The 13656-nt window shown below is 44.1% G+C and overlaps 1 protein-coding gene across 1 annotated transcript in view; it reads left to right on the top strand.

Annotated features, from left to right (window-relative positions):
- Positions 1-13656, top strand: part of Cpm (carboxypeptidase M) — a 61010-nt gene that overhangs the window by 37928 nt on the left and 9426 nt on the right. Inside the window, exons 4-7 of the mRNA XM_031350032.1 lie at positions 4749-4921; positions 6939-7123; positions 8572-8742; positions 12917-13069. Coding sequence (XP_031205892.1) covers positions 4749-4921; positions 6939-7123; positions 8572-8742; positions 12917-13069 — 682 coding nt within the window. The remainder of the gene's footprint in view (positions 1-4748; positions 4922-6938; positions 7124-8571; positions 8743-12916; positions 13070-13656) is intronic.

Genomic DNA, 13656 nt, shown 5'->3' on the forward strand with positions numbered 1-13656 from the left:
TCTTCTTCTTCTTCCATTTATTTATTTATTTCATGTATATGAGTACACTGCAACTGTCTTCAGACACACCAGAAGATGGCATTGGATGCTCATTACAGATGGTTGTGAGCCACCATGTGGTTGCTGGGATTTGAACTCAGGGCCTCTGGAAGGACAATCTATGTTCTTAACTGCTAAACCATCTCTCCAGCCCAGGAAGCACCCTTCTGCACTGGGCTAGTGAGCTAAAGAACAAACAAGCACCCCAAAAACTCCAGTTTTTTTCATTCCCGATGTTGATCTCAATGTAGTTCCTGGCATCTTGAGATTGTCAGAGGTAGGACTTTTACCAACATTACCCCCACACACATGCACACACAGGCTCACACCCTTATGTACATGTATGCACACATACACATGCATTTATACAGACTCACATGCAAACACACACAACACATGCATGCACATACTCATGCAAATACACACACACACACACACACACACACACACACACACACACATACACACACTGCTTCATTCTGCTGCTGTCTTGCTTTAGAGAAAAGTCTAGCAAATTAAAATCAAGCTTGACTCCAAGCCACAGCCACACTTTGACATAAGGATGTCTAATATCCTCAGCCCCCATGGGATTGCCAGAGAGGAGGGGAAGGGGACTCCCCCCCCCCACACACACACACAAAACTCCTTGCACAAGCTCTTTCTACTCTGTTTTATAACTATTTTCTATCCTGTGCTTTTTAAATTTTTGTAGAGAAACATAGTTTGACACATGCAGTCTCTAGTTTCATAAACCGTCTCCTCGTGGTCTTAGGTGGAAGTAGTAAGCAAAGCATGTCAGGCCGCTGGAGAAGCCAGCCCAGCACCGAGCCTTCAGCTAGGCCAACTACAGGGAGCTCAGGCTCCTTTCACCTAAGGACCACATCCTGACTCCTGTAGAAGGAAATACTAGGGAATATTCATTAAGTTTAATTGAACTGCAGTTCTAGGTTTTTTGTTTTGTTTTGTATGGGGGAGAAGCACTTTTTTAGAAGATTCTTCTATAGCTTTATCTCGTGTCTTTTCTATCTTTAATTCATAGCAATGATTTTTTTTTTACTATGGTTATTTGCTAAAGATTTTGAAAAGTCCATCATATTTAAGCATTATTTATGTTATCAATGACCGGTTTGGAAGGGTCGAGCCCATAGTGATGGTGCCAGCCCTAGGCAGGTGCTCCTCGGTCATATAAGCAAGCCAGTAAGCAGCTTTCCTTCATGGCCTCTGTGAAGTTCCTGCCCCGGCTTCTTTCATAATGGATGAGTTAAAACCTTTCTTCCCCAAATTGTCTTTGGTGATGGAGTTTATCACAAACAACAGAAAATAAACTAAGACAGCCTGGAATATGTGTAGATCAGTGTCCAGGGTACCACGTTTATTAAAACAAAACCAAATAGTAAAATTTGTCCTTCCAGATGTGGCTTCCCAGATCTTTTTTTTTTTTTTCCCTGTTACTCTCCTGTGTTCGTGTAGGCAATGTGGATTTGGAGAGTTAAATTCTTTGTTTGGGGAGTTAGGCAGGACTAATGATCATTCCAGGTGGAGTATCTGATTTGAAGCATGTGTCAATTAGACTAATCCTCTGGTCAGCCCTTTCTCCACCTCTCTTAGGGCCAACATGACCAGAGATCCCAGAGTTCTTGTCATAAGCAGAACAGTGCTCTCACTGTACAAAACCTGTTCAACCCTAAAAATCTTTTGACTACATTTATCACTGGTATGTTCCCCTCAGCACCTTAGGCCCTGTTGTTTCTTAGCATAATAGTCTTGATCATGCAGAGCAGTAGTGGCACACACTTTTAATCCCAGCACTTGGAGGCAGAGGTAGGCGATCTCTGTGAGTTCCAGGCCAGTCTGGTCTATGGAGTGAGTTCCAGACAGGAGATACCCAGTCTTGAAAAAATAAACAACAACAGAATAATTTTGATCTTGTAACGGGTTTATCAACAGTAATGCATTACAATTGCTTATTGGATATCTGATGTTCCAGAAGCTAGGCAAGAGGATCTGTGGGTCAAGAGGAAAACAGATTCCCTACTCTGGAGGAATGGGAAGGGTGGTTAGTCCAAGGACTATATAGCCCATGTTAGCAACAAGGTTGTCAAGTGTGATAGGGCCACAGAGAACTCAGATGTGAAGGCCAGAGAAAGCATGGAAGATATTTGGGCCAGCGTTTGAACAAGAAGGACGAGGCAATGGGACAAATGAATAAAACCTGTAACAACCCAAATTGACAAGATCTATTGCCACTCAGAGCTGCCTTGCTGCATAGCATTGTTTTGGTTTTATTTCTGGTTTTTTTTTTTTTTTTCTGGAGACATAGTCTCACTATGCTGCCCTGTCTGGTCTAGAACTGACTATGTAGACCAGGTTAGCCTTGATGTCACAGAGAACTGCCTGCCTCTGCCTCAGGAACATTGAGGGTTAAAGGTGTGCACTGCCACACCCAGTGATCAATTTAAAAACAGCTCCCAGGGGTTCAGCTTCTACACACACACACACACACACACACACACACACACACACACACTTGCTCTGTCACTGGTACCTGTTGTCATGGAGAGTCTTTGTAGACTGAGACTCAGGCTCACTTGTACCTATCTGGCCAGTTCCACTTGTCTGAGTTGAATTAAGCTGATAAGAAATTTGTCTTCTGCTTTCTGAGTTGAGTCAGGGTTAGGGGGATATTGAGCCTGCCATCATTCATGGGGACCCTGATGAGAAGTCTGAGCTGTCTAGGAAGTCAGTGTGGTTACATTGAAAGGAGCCTTTTCACCAAATGCTTAAAGTTTGAGCACCTGAGGTTTCATGCTCCAAGCCTTAAATTTAAGGGGAAAAAACAAGGGAGGTTTATATATAAAACATGAATGAGTAGCTGAGCCATTTACTCTCAGGCTGCAGAGAATACATTTGAATAATATTTGTCATAAATCACATGGACAGCAAATATATGGCCCAATAAAGAAAACAAGAAGAGGGTTTCGTTTAGCTCCCTCTGAGACGGGTGTGTGTTTGCCTCAGCCTTTAAAACTAAATGATGCATGGCTGCTTCTCTATATTCATGAGATTCTTTTTTTTTTTTTTTTAAACCTTCTGTAGTTAAGCCCTGGGAATTTATTTTGAAATATTAAGAGGGATAATTCTTGGGTTACACACTTACTTCCTCTGAAAGAAATGTTATTTTGTAAGTCCATGAAGACAACATGAGTTCTCTTCAGTTTAAAAAAATGATTCTAGAAAAATAAGCAGAGGAAAGCCATCCAGTGACTATCATCAAGAATGGCTGTTATTAACATTCTCAAAAAATCCCTCCAAATATTCATATATTTCTGTTGAAAGAGAATAGAGGAATTAAAGTAACCTGGTGAGGTAGGGGAGACTGGAGCGATGGCTCAGCAGTGCAGAGAACTGGCTGCTCTTCCAGAGGACCAGGGTTCAATTCCTAGCACCTAAGTCAGCTCACAAGTGTCTGGAGCCCAGTTCCAGGGGATCCAACTCCCTGCTCTGGCTTCAGCAGACATGTGCACAGTGCACAGACACATGTGTAAGGAAAATAGCCATACATATAAAATTTAAATTAAACAAAAAGAGTTTAGGAATCTAGAATAAAATATGTGGCATATCCAGCATATAAAATCCATTTAATTTAGTCAAATTTAATGTATTAGCCAGAGAGTAAAACCAGATGGAGAATTTGATATTTTAAGTTTCTTTATTATATGTTATTATTTATTGTGTACTTGAGAGAAGGTGTGTGTGTGTGTGTTTGAGCACACATGTCAGAGGACTCACATGTAGAGGTCAGAGGACAACCTACTGGAATCTGTTGGTTTTGCTTTTCTTTAATTATTAGTTTTAATTTATGTGTGGGTCTTTTACCTGCATGTATATCTCTGTGTCCCACATTCGTGCCTAGTATCTGCAGAAGCCAGAAGAGAATGTTGAGTTCCCTGACACTGGAGTTACAGATGTTTGTGAGCTGCCATGGGGGTGCTGGGAATCAAACCCGGATCCTCTGAAAGAGCAGCCAGTGCTCTGTAAACCACTGAGCCATCTCTTCAACCCTGAAGTTTTACTTTTAAAGTAAACAAAAATGAGCATGTTTAAAGTAAATGTAAATAACATCATGTGTATAATGCATCCATATGACAGAAACTGTGAATTATATGTGGATGATATACAAATGATTACAAATGAGATTGTAAGAATGTGGAAATCAGGAATATACAGATACAGACAAATAATACCGGTGTGCAAGAGCAAAAGCAGAGTATGGATCACTGAAACCTGCTTAAATCTTGAGGCCAACTAATAAAATTAATCATATAAAAATCACAAGTAGCGTCTTACTTGGTACTGGGCTTTCCATGAGCCATGTTCTTGTCTCTTGGAAGGCAAGAAAATGAAGACCACCACAATAAGAACTTCTAGTTCTTTTATGTCTCAATTGTTCTGGGTTCACTCCTTCACACACACATATCAAGAGCACGAGATTTACAAACAAGTACCTGAATTATCAGGAAAGAACCCCCAGCGGCGACAGTGAGCTGACAGTTGCCACTGTGGGTTTGCTTGAAAACCAGTTGTCTCCCAAACAAACTTTGATCTAAGATTTGAAATGTGGAGACCCCTACAGGGGGATCTGTGCTTTGGGGACTTGTTTCCTTATTCCTGACTTAATAACAACAACCCTGTTCCTCTTTTGCCTGCAGACTGTGGGGCGAGAACTGCTGCTCCACCTGATTGACTATCTGGTAACCAGTTACAGGAAAGACGCGGAAATCACGCATCTGATCGACAGCACCCGGATCCACATCATGCCTTCCATGAACCCCGATGGATTTGAAGCCGTCAAGAAGCCAGACTGTTACTACAGTAATGGAAGGTAAAGACCAGCTGGTCTCCCAGCAGGCTCCCATTCCGCCAGGCAAGAGGACTCAGCTCTCAGAGAAGCACTCCAGAGCCCGTGCCTAGCACAGGCGCACCCAGGCTGCCATTTTGTACGATGAAGCATGGTGCCTGCCTAGTCCCTCTGCCTCTGCACACCACTCCTCACTCTGCATGCCCGGCCTCTCTGATCTTCCTCCTGAACTCCCTGGTGCTTTCTCTGCTCAGGTTCTGTGTACATCCGTTTCCACCCACATCGATTGCCAGAAGAGCATTCTTTTTTTTTTTTTAAGAAACTTTTTTTTATTTATTAAATTTATTAAATAAGTTTTATTTTCTTATTTATTTTATATATATGGGTACACTGTAGATGTCTTCAGATACACCAGAAGAGGGCACTGGATCCCATTACAGATAGCTGTGAGCCCCCAAGTGGTTGCTGGGAATTGAACTCAGGACCTCTTGGAAGAGCAGTCAGTACTCATAACCAGTGAGCCATCTCTCCCAGCCCCCGAAAAGCATTCTTATGAAAACCCCTTCCCTGACCACGTATCATATATTTAGTCCTCTATGTGCTTTCTGATCTTCTGGTGCTGTACCTTCAAGACACAATTTTTAATATATAAGTTAACTTCTTTGTGACACATGGTATAGGGCATGCTGCGGTGGGGATATAGAGCTCAGAAAATAACTTCCGGGGCAACGTTGAGTCTTTCCTTTACTGGGTAGGTCTTGGGAGTCAAATTTTGGTCACCAGGCTTGGCATCAGGTACCTTTACCTGCTAAGCCATCTCATGGGCCCCTGATGTCTAGTTTATTATTTAATCTCTTTCTCTCCACCAAACTGCAAGCTACTCAGGGTTGTTTATCGTTTTGTGGTTTTTATCTTTGTTAGTTCCCCATTGCCCTGCAGAGTGGCTCTCGACCTTGCTGATGCTGCGACCCTTTAACACAGTTCTTCATGTGTGCTAACGCCTAATCATAAATTGTTTCCCTTGCTACTTCATAACTGTGATTTTGCCACTGTTATGAATTGTAATTCTCTGATATGTAGGCTAGCTGATATGTGACCCTTGTGGAAGGGTTGTTCAACTTCCGCTCCCCACCCAAAGCAGTTTGAATGCATAGGTTGAGAACCACCACTGGCCTAGCATAATATATAGAACTCCAAAATTGGTTGGTTAATCTAAGAGCCTAAGAAGTCTGGCTTGTACAGTGTGGTCTAATGGTGTGTTTTGTTTCAAACTGCCTCAGGGAGTTTAGAGTTTCTCCAGTGATTAATATATACATATATTTGCACAGTTTATAAAACAGTTTGTGGAGTTTGCCAAAAATAAGTAAAATCTCACCACTGGATTCTTTTCCTCTTTAACTTTTCTAGCATAGTTAGGCACGGTCACGCCAGCGTTCCAAGCATGTCTGTATAAGGTAGCCTGTTTCTGACCTTGGCTGCTGTGTAAGGAACCTTGACAGGCATGGTGTCCAGAGCCTTTTTATTAGCTGTTGGCTCTGAAATCCCAAGTTTGAGAAAGGCAAGGCAGGGTGAGTGTCAATCTTGGGTCTGAGACCGTTAGCCTGGGGCCATGTGTCTGGCCTCTCCATCGGCCTGTCACCTGGGTTCTTCATTGTTCTACGTAGTCCACATGTGGCTACCAGTGGTGCCTCAGAGTCTAAAAGGCACCGTTCCAAGAACAAAATGTCCCAGAATGCAAACAACTGCCTGGCCTTTGTATGTGTCCCAGTAGCTAATGTCCTCTCTTGGCAAAGCAAGTCACACAGTAGGGGACGGGGACTTTAGCTATGATTCCTGAGAGGCCTCCAAAGCAATTATCCACTGAATTTGTAGTCACATCTGGGAAACACCTGGAACCTAAGCCTCGGGTCTGTGTGCAGCAAGACCAACCCCCCACCCACTCCCACCCCCACCCCAATAAACCCTACTGTGCGCAGCAAGACCAAGCCCCCCCCATACACACACACCCCAATAAACCATATGAAATCATTTTCTTTTAAAGGGAAAACTACAATAATTATGACCTGAACAGAAACTTCCCTGATGCCTTTGAAAATAACAACGTAACAAAGCAGCCTGAGACTCTGGCAATCATGGCATGGCTGAAAACAGAGACATTTGTCCTCTCTGCGAATCTCCACGGGGGTGCCCTGGTGGCCAGTTACCCCTTTGATAATGGTGTGCAAGGTAAGTGATGCCCCCCACACCCGGGCAGACCTGAGCTGCAAGCACTGCATCTCCGAAGCAGGGTGAACTCTGCAGCCCACACTTAACTTCTCTCTCACTGGACTAGGAAGAGCCTGACTTCCCCAACCCTGCCCACTCTTTCCTGTGAGTGGGGTTTTGTTTTTGTTTTTGTTTTTGTTTTTGTTTGATTGTTTGTTTGTTTGTTTTGTGGCGGGGGAGAAAAAGGATTAACAATGAATCGCATGCATGTCAGGGGGCATGAAACAGACCACGTAACCGTAACTGAAAGTGCTCTCTAACTTCTGGTCCTCACGGGCACACACCATCAGGCAGTTTCTGAAATCCTGGGGATCAACCCCAGGGCTTTATGCATACTAAGCAGGCACTGTGCAACCTAAGCTATGTCCAGCTCTTCCTGTAATTCTTAACCAGTGGCTGGGCAGTGTGGCTGAGGTGACACTTGACTGCCATTGGTGAAATCCTACAGCCAGATGCAGATTGTATTGCAGACTTAGGTTCTGTGACTAGAAGAAAATAAAACCAGAATGGTTTATCTTTTTACCTTTTTTTTTTTTTTTTTTTTTTTTTTTTTTTTTTTTTTGAGTCGTGTGAACAGTGTTGACTGTCTCTAGCTCTTCTCAATCTGAGTTTCCCTCCCTTTTGGGGGAAATGACCCTTTCACAGGGGTTGCCTAAGACTATCTGCATATCAGATATTTACATTACGATTCATAGCAGTAGCAAAATTACAGTTATGAAGTAGCAATGAAAATGATTTTATGGTTGGGGTCACCGACATAAGGAACTGTATTAAAGGGTCACAGCTTAAGGAAGGTTGAGAACCTCTGCTTTAGACTCTGTAGGATGAGATGTGTTTACATATAAGAGTCAGCATTTAGGAGGTCGAGATCAGCCTTTGTACATAGTGAGTTCTGGGACAGTGAGGACTACATAGAGAGACCCTGTATTTAAAAAGCAAACCCACAAGCCAGGCAGTGGTTGTCGCATGCCTTTAATCCCAGCACTTGGGAGGCAGAGGCAGGTGGATTTCTGAGTTTGAGGCCAGCCTGGTCTACGGAGTGAGTTCCAGGACAGCCAGGGCTACACAGAGAAACCCTGTCTCCAAAAACAAAAACAACAACAACAACAAAAAAGCAAACCCACAAACAACAACTGAAAGTGTGGCCACTGTACCTGTTAACCCCTGGCAGGACCTAAGGAAAATGGCTGAACCCCAGAAACTGACCAACATGATGAAGAGCTCCCTTCATTTCTAGACTGATTATTTTGTGAATGATACTAATACTAATAATAATACTTGTTCAATAAAAAGTAGAAAGATAGAAGGAGTGTTCCGGGAGGCGGGAAACAAGACCATCTCTGTGTGTGATGCGATTGTGTCTGCTGATGTGTGTTGTACTCGTTCATCCCTTTGTCTTTCTAACACAGCTACAGGGACACTGTTGTCACGAAGCTTAACTCCAGATGACGATGTTTTCCAACACCTGGCCTATACCTATGCCTCCCGGAACCCCAACATGACAAAAGAAGATCAGTGTAAAAATAAGAGGAACTTCCCCAACGGAATTATCAACGGGTACTCCTGGTACCCACTGCAAGGTGGGCTCCTCTTTCTCTTCATATTTGCCAGCTGCCTTCACTGGAAGCACCAGAGAGTCTCAAAAAGACCTTCAAGGCACAACATAGTGGCTCAGTCGGGTCTCCGATCCCATAATATCCCAGGAGCAGTGGAGGTAACCCATGGCTGGAAGATGCAGAGGCATGGTCCTTGCTGCCCACGGCCTCCCTCACTCTCTAAGACATTTCTTCATTTATTCTGTGTGCTTACTGCATCCAGGAGCCATGCCAAGAAAGAAGGATGACACAGACCTCACATGCAAGTGGGATGTATATCAGGAACTGGGTTACAGTGCCATTAGAGTAGCAAGAGAGATTTATAAAAGCTACAGGTATGCTAAGGAGTCTACAGCCACTGCCCACATCAGCAGTGGGGAGTGTGGATCTTAGAGGAAGGTGGTACTTAGTCCTTTCTATAAGAACAGCTGCCGCCAGGCAGTGGTGACGCATGCCTTTAATCCCAGCACTTGAGAGGCAGAGACAGGCAGATTTCTGAGTTCGAGGCCAGCCTGGTCTACAGAGTGAGTTCCAGGACAGGGCTATACAGAGAAATTCTGTCTCGAAAAAACAAAACAAAACAAAATGGACAGCTGCCACACAGCTCCCACCGTTTATGACCAGGCAGCAGTGGAGACGGTGTGGCCAGTTGTTTTCCAAAGTCTAAAAGAGAAGTTGGATATGCTCTTCAGGCAGGACCAAGGGAAGGGGTTCTGGTTTCCCACCCTTGAATAGGATGGCCAGGCAGAGGAGGGCTGATGGTGTAGGGAGAAAGGAAGGCTATTCAGAGGTAGACTACTGAACTATATATATGATCATTTCCTCTTGTTGGCCATACTAGGGATTGAATCTAGGGCTTTGCACATTTTAGGCAAGCGCTCTATCATTGGGTTATTCCCAGCCATCTTTTTCCTTTTATTTTGAAACAGGAGCATACTAAATTGCCCAGGCTGGCTTTGAACCTTCAAATCTCTTCTCATAGCCTCCCAAGTAGCTGGGATCACAGACAGACCCACACCATAAGGCTTAGCTCACTCTTAATGGAACGAGTAATGTGAACAGAAGCCAGGGGTATATAGGAACCAGGACTCATCTGGAAACTAAGAGTCATGAGGAGGGACTGAGGACTGAGGGAGAAAGGGCAAGAGGTGTGACCTTGTGCTAGAGGGGAGCAGATGTCAGACTGGCCCGCTGACAGCAAGCTGCATCTCTGCACACAGGCCACTTCCATGGGCGCCTTCCCCAGCTGTCACTTTGGGTGCATGGGCTGTCTAGTGATCTAGCACAAACTGGTACTTTTGTGTCTGGGTGGCCCACTGCCAATTTTCCAGATGAAGTAAATAAGCATAGACCACAATTGATGGTGTTCAGGCAGTGAGCCCAGCTAGACACGGAGGCACCAGAAAATTCACTCTGCCATTCAAAATCTGTTCCCCCTCACCTCAGGTCTCTAGCGGAGTCCTGCTCCTCCATCTTCATCGCTACAAAGGACCTTCTGTTGCCTGGCACAACTGTCCTTCGTGGTCATCCATCATTCCCCAGACAGAAATCCAGATGTGTAGAAATTCCCAAAGTAGTGTAATTACAAGTTATTTGTGTGTGTGTGTGTGTTCTCGTGCACACAAAAATGGATTCAGAGAAATACAAAATCCATAAGGTTAAAAGAAGGGAGAGAAAAAAATCTTTTTAAAAAAATATTTATTTATTTGTATGAGAGTACACCATCACTTTCTTCAGACACACCAGAAGAGGGCATCAGATCTCATTACGGATGGCTGTGAGCCACCATGTGGTTGCTGAGAATTGAACACAGGACCTCTGGAAGAGCAGTCAGTGCCCTTAACCACTGAGCCATCTCTCCAGCCCAGGAAAAACAAAAACAAAAAAATAAAACAAACAAAAAAGACTCTGTCACTAGAATGTAGGTCTACATAGATAACTTAACATTTTGACATTTTCTTTGTGGATCTTTATTTATTTTTTTCATTTTACATATATGAGTGTTTTTGCCTGTGTGTATGTCTGCAAACCACATGTGCCACAGAGGCCAGAAGAGGGAGTCAGCTCCCCTGGAGCTGGAATTCCAGGGTGTTGTGAGCTGCCATGTGGGTGCTGGGAACCAAACCTGGGTGCTCTGCAAGAGCAGTGCTCCTACGCCCGGAGCCATCTCTCTATCCCTTGAGCATTTTGTTGAACTTAAACTTCTCCAGTGCCTGTTGGAACTGAGAACACATGTATTCTCTGGGCCAGGTACTGTACTGGTTACTGTTGGCATCGCTGGGACAAAGTGCTTGACAGAAGCATCATTTACCTGACACTTGCATGATAGGTAGAGGGGGGAGTGGGGCCTTGGCAGATCAGGAAACAGAGGCCACTGGGAGACCAGGGACGGACAGATGCCTCCCACTAGCCATGTCACTGTGGCCCTGCCTGTGCCAGGAGTAGCAGAGGACTGAGTGCTCAGACACATGAGCCTATGGAAGGACATTTTACATTCAAACCAGACCAGATACTGAGTGTAATAAAGGTAAACTCTACTTCCTTCAAAGTTACTATAGAGCTGATAGTGTGCCTCAGTGGAGGACCACTGAACTGGTATGAATGAGATTGTCTGGAGCTTAGTATAGTACAGAAAGAAAGGAGGAGGAGAGGGGGGAACGACTATATTTCATCAAATCTAAGATGTCATTCGTATAAAATATACCACCAGGAAATAAAATCCTCTCTGTTAAATACACGGGTTTTTTTTCAGGCATGAGAATTTAAGACACATAAATCCAGAGATGTCACATATGAAATTTCATACCTTATCAAATATGCAGGAACTATAACCCTTTGAATTTAGGGTTGCCTAATGTCAAAGAATTATAAAGCACACACAAGCAGTGGCAGCTGGAAGCCACACGCACCTGTGTCTGGGCCTTCCTAGCTCCATAGCATCCTTTCTCTGAGCCTCAGAAACTTCATCTGGCCTTGTCATGAAGAAGGCCAAAGCCGCAGGGGCTCCTGCAAGATGGCTGCACCCTGCTCTCTGCCACCTGTGGGCAAGAGTCCCTGGGCCTGTGTGATTTAATGTCTATAGCTCCTGCCCTAAAGAGAGCGATAACTGCTGTCCAGATACATGAAGTGGCATAAAAATCTTAGGAAAGTATCTAAAAAAAAAACTCTGAAAACTCAGTAACAATAAACATCATTATTCCTCTAGAATAAGTATGCTTGGTTTTAGTTATTTAATCTTATAGTTTATAGAAATATTTTTACATGTTTTTGCTTACATGTTTGTGTGTATGTTTGTGTGAGCCTATGCCACATGTGTCCAGGAGAGCAGAAGGAGGGGGTCAAATCCCTTGGGCCTGGAGTTATAGGTGACTTTGAGCCACCTGATGCGGGAACTGGGAACTGAACTCAAGTTTTCTGGGAAAGTATCAGTATCCGTCTTTCCAGCCCTACAGAAGTAGTTTACAAAATAAGCTTATTCTGCTGTCTTGTGCAGCTCATTTATCCCACTACCTTTTTTTTAGTATAGTCAATAAACTAATTTTTCCTTTTTGCAATATTTTTAACTTAAAATGCCTTTGAGAACACGAGTGCCCCATTTACACTGTCTCCAGTCCTCCCCAAGCCTCTTCTTAAAAATAACCTATACAAAATGTAACCTCCACCCTCCAGCCATGCCCCTATTACTTTCTTTGTAGAATGCAATTTTTAAAAAATATTTATTTATTTTTATGTATATGAATACACTGTAGCTGTACAGATGGTTATGAGCCATCATGTGGTTGCTGGGAGTTGAATTCAGGACCTCTGCTCGCTCTGACCTCCCCACTACCCCCTTTCCTACTCCCCACACCCCTCTCTCTAGAATGCAATTTAAGAATGCAATTTAATGCACTTGAAATGTAAAGTTTTAAGGTGGGAGGGTAGTCTTTTCCCATCTCTCACTTAATTTTGGTGCATAACTGAGTTTCAGTGAGCTCCACCCCAGCTATCTCATGGGACCCTGTGTCTGTCTGGTCCCGTGATGAGATGTGAAGCCCAATGTGACATGTTAACACAGCAAATGCCTCCTTTTCTTCATTTACACGTTTCCCCGGTACATGATAGTTGGCTTCCCTCCACCTTTGGTCCTTAACACAAATGAGATGTGCTTGCTTTGCAGGGGGAATGCAAGATTACAACTACATCTGGGCCCAGTGCTTTGAAATTACCCTGGAGCTGTCGTGCTGTAAATATCCTCGGGAGGAGAAGCTGCCGTACTTTTGGAATGATAACAAAGCCTCTTTGATCGAATACATAAAACAGGTGCACCTAGGTTTGTGTCCTATATCTTCCTGTAAAAACACATAGCGTGGGTAGAAGCTTTGGGTCGAGGATATGCAAAACTTCTGGGGGCTTGGGGCTGGACCTCGTTTTCTCCGTGCCAGGACTAAGGGTTTGAATTCTCCACGTGTTATCTACATTGTGTGAGAGATACTGTGCCCAGATGTTCATAAGAGAGGATGTCTCTTGTTCGCTTGATTTGCGGGTGTGAAAGCCCAGAGTACCCCCAATTTTACATATGGAATGGTACGTAAATCTGGCAAAATGACCAGGAAAACAGAATGTGCTCTTGCAACAGCTCCAAGAAGAAGCCTGGCTGGAGCTGCCTACATGGCCCGGTAGATCCTGCGCCTGGGCCAAGCCTGGTGCCCTGAGTTCCTCCTGGGAGCCCACAGGGTGGAAGGAGAGACCTGACTCCTGCAAATTATCCTCTGACCTCCAAACTCTAATGCCACAGAGCATGGGTACCTCCCTAAGACAGCAAATAAGCAAATGTAAAAATCTGAAAATAAACCGGGCGATGGTGGCGCACGCCTTTAATCCCAGCACTTGGGAGGCAGAGGCAGGCGGATTTCTGAG

This window comes from Mastomys coucha, unplaced genomic scaffold (genome assembly GCF_008632895.1).
Source record: "Mastomys coucha isolate ucsf_1 unplaced genomic scaffold, UCSF_Mcou_1 pScaffold4, whole genome shotgun sequence".
In the NCBI taxonomy this organism is placed as follows: domain Eukaryota; kingdom Metazoa; phylum Chordata; class Mammalia; order Rodentia; family Muridae; genus Mastomys; species Mastomys coucha.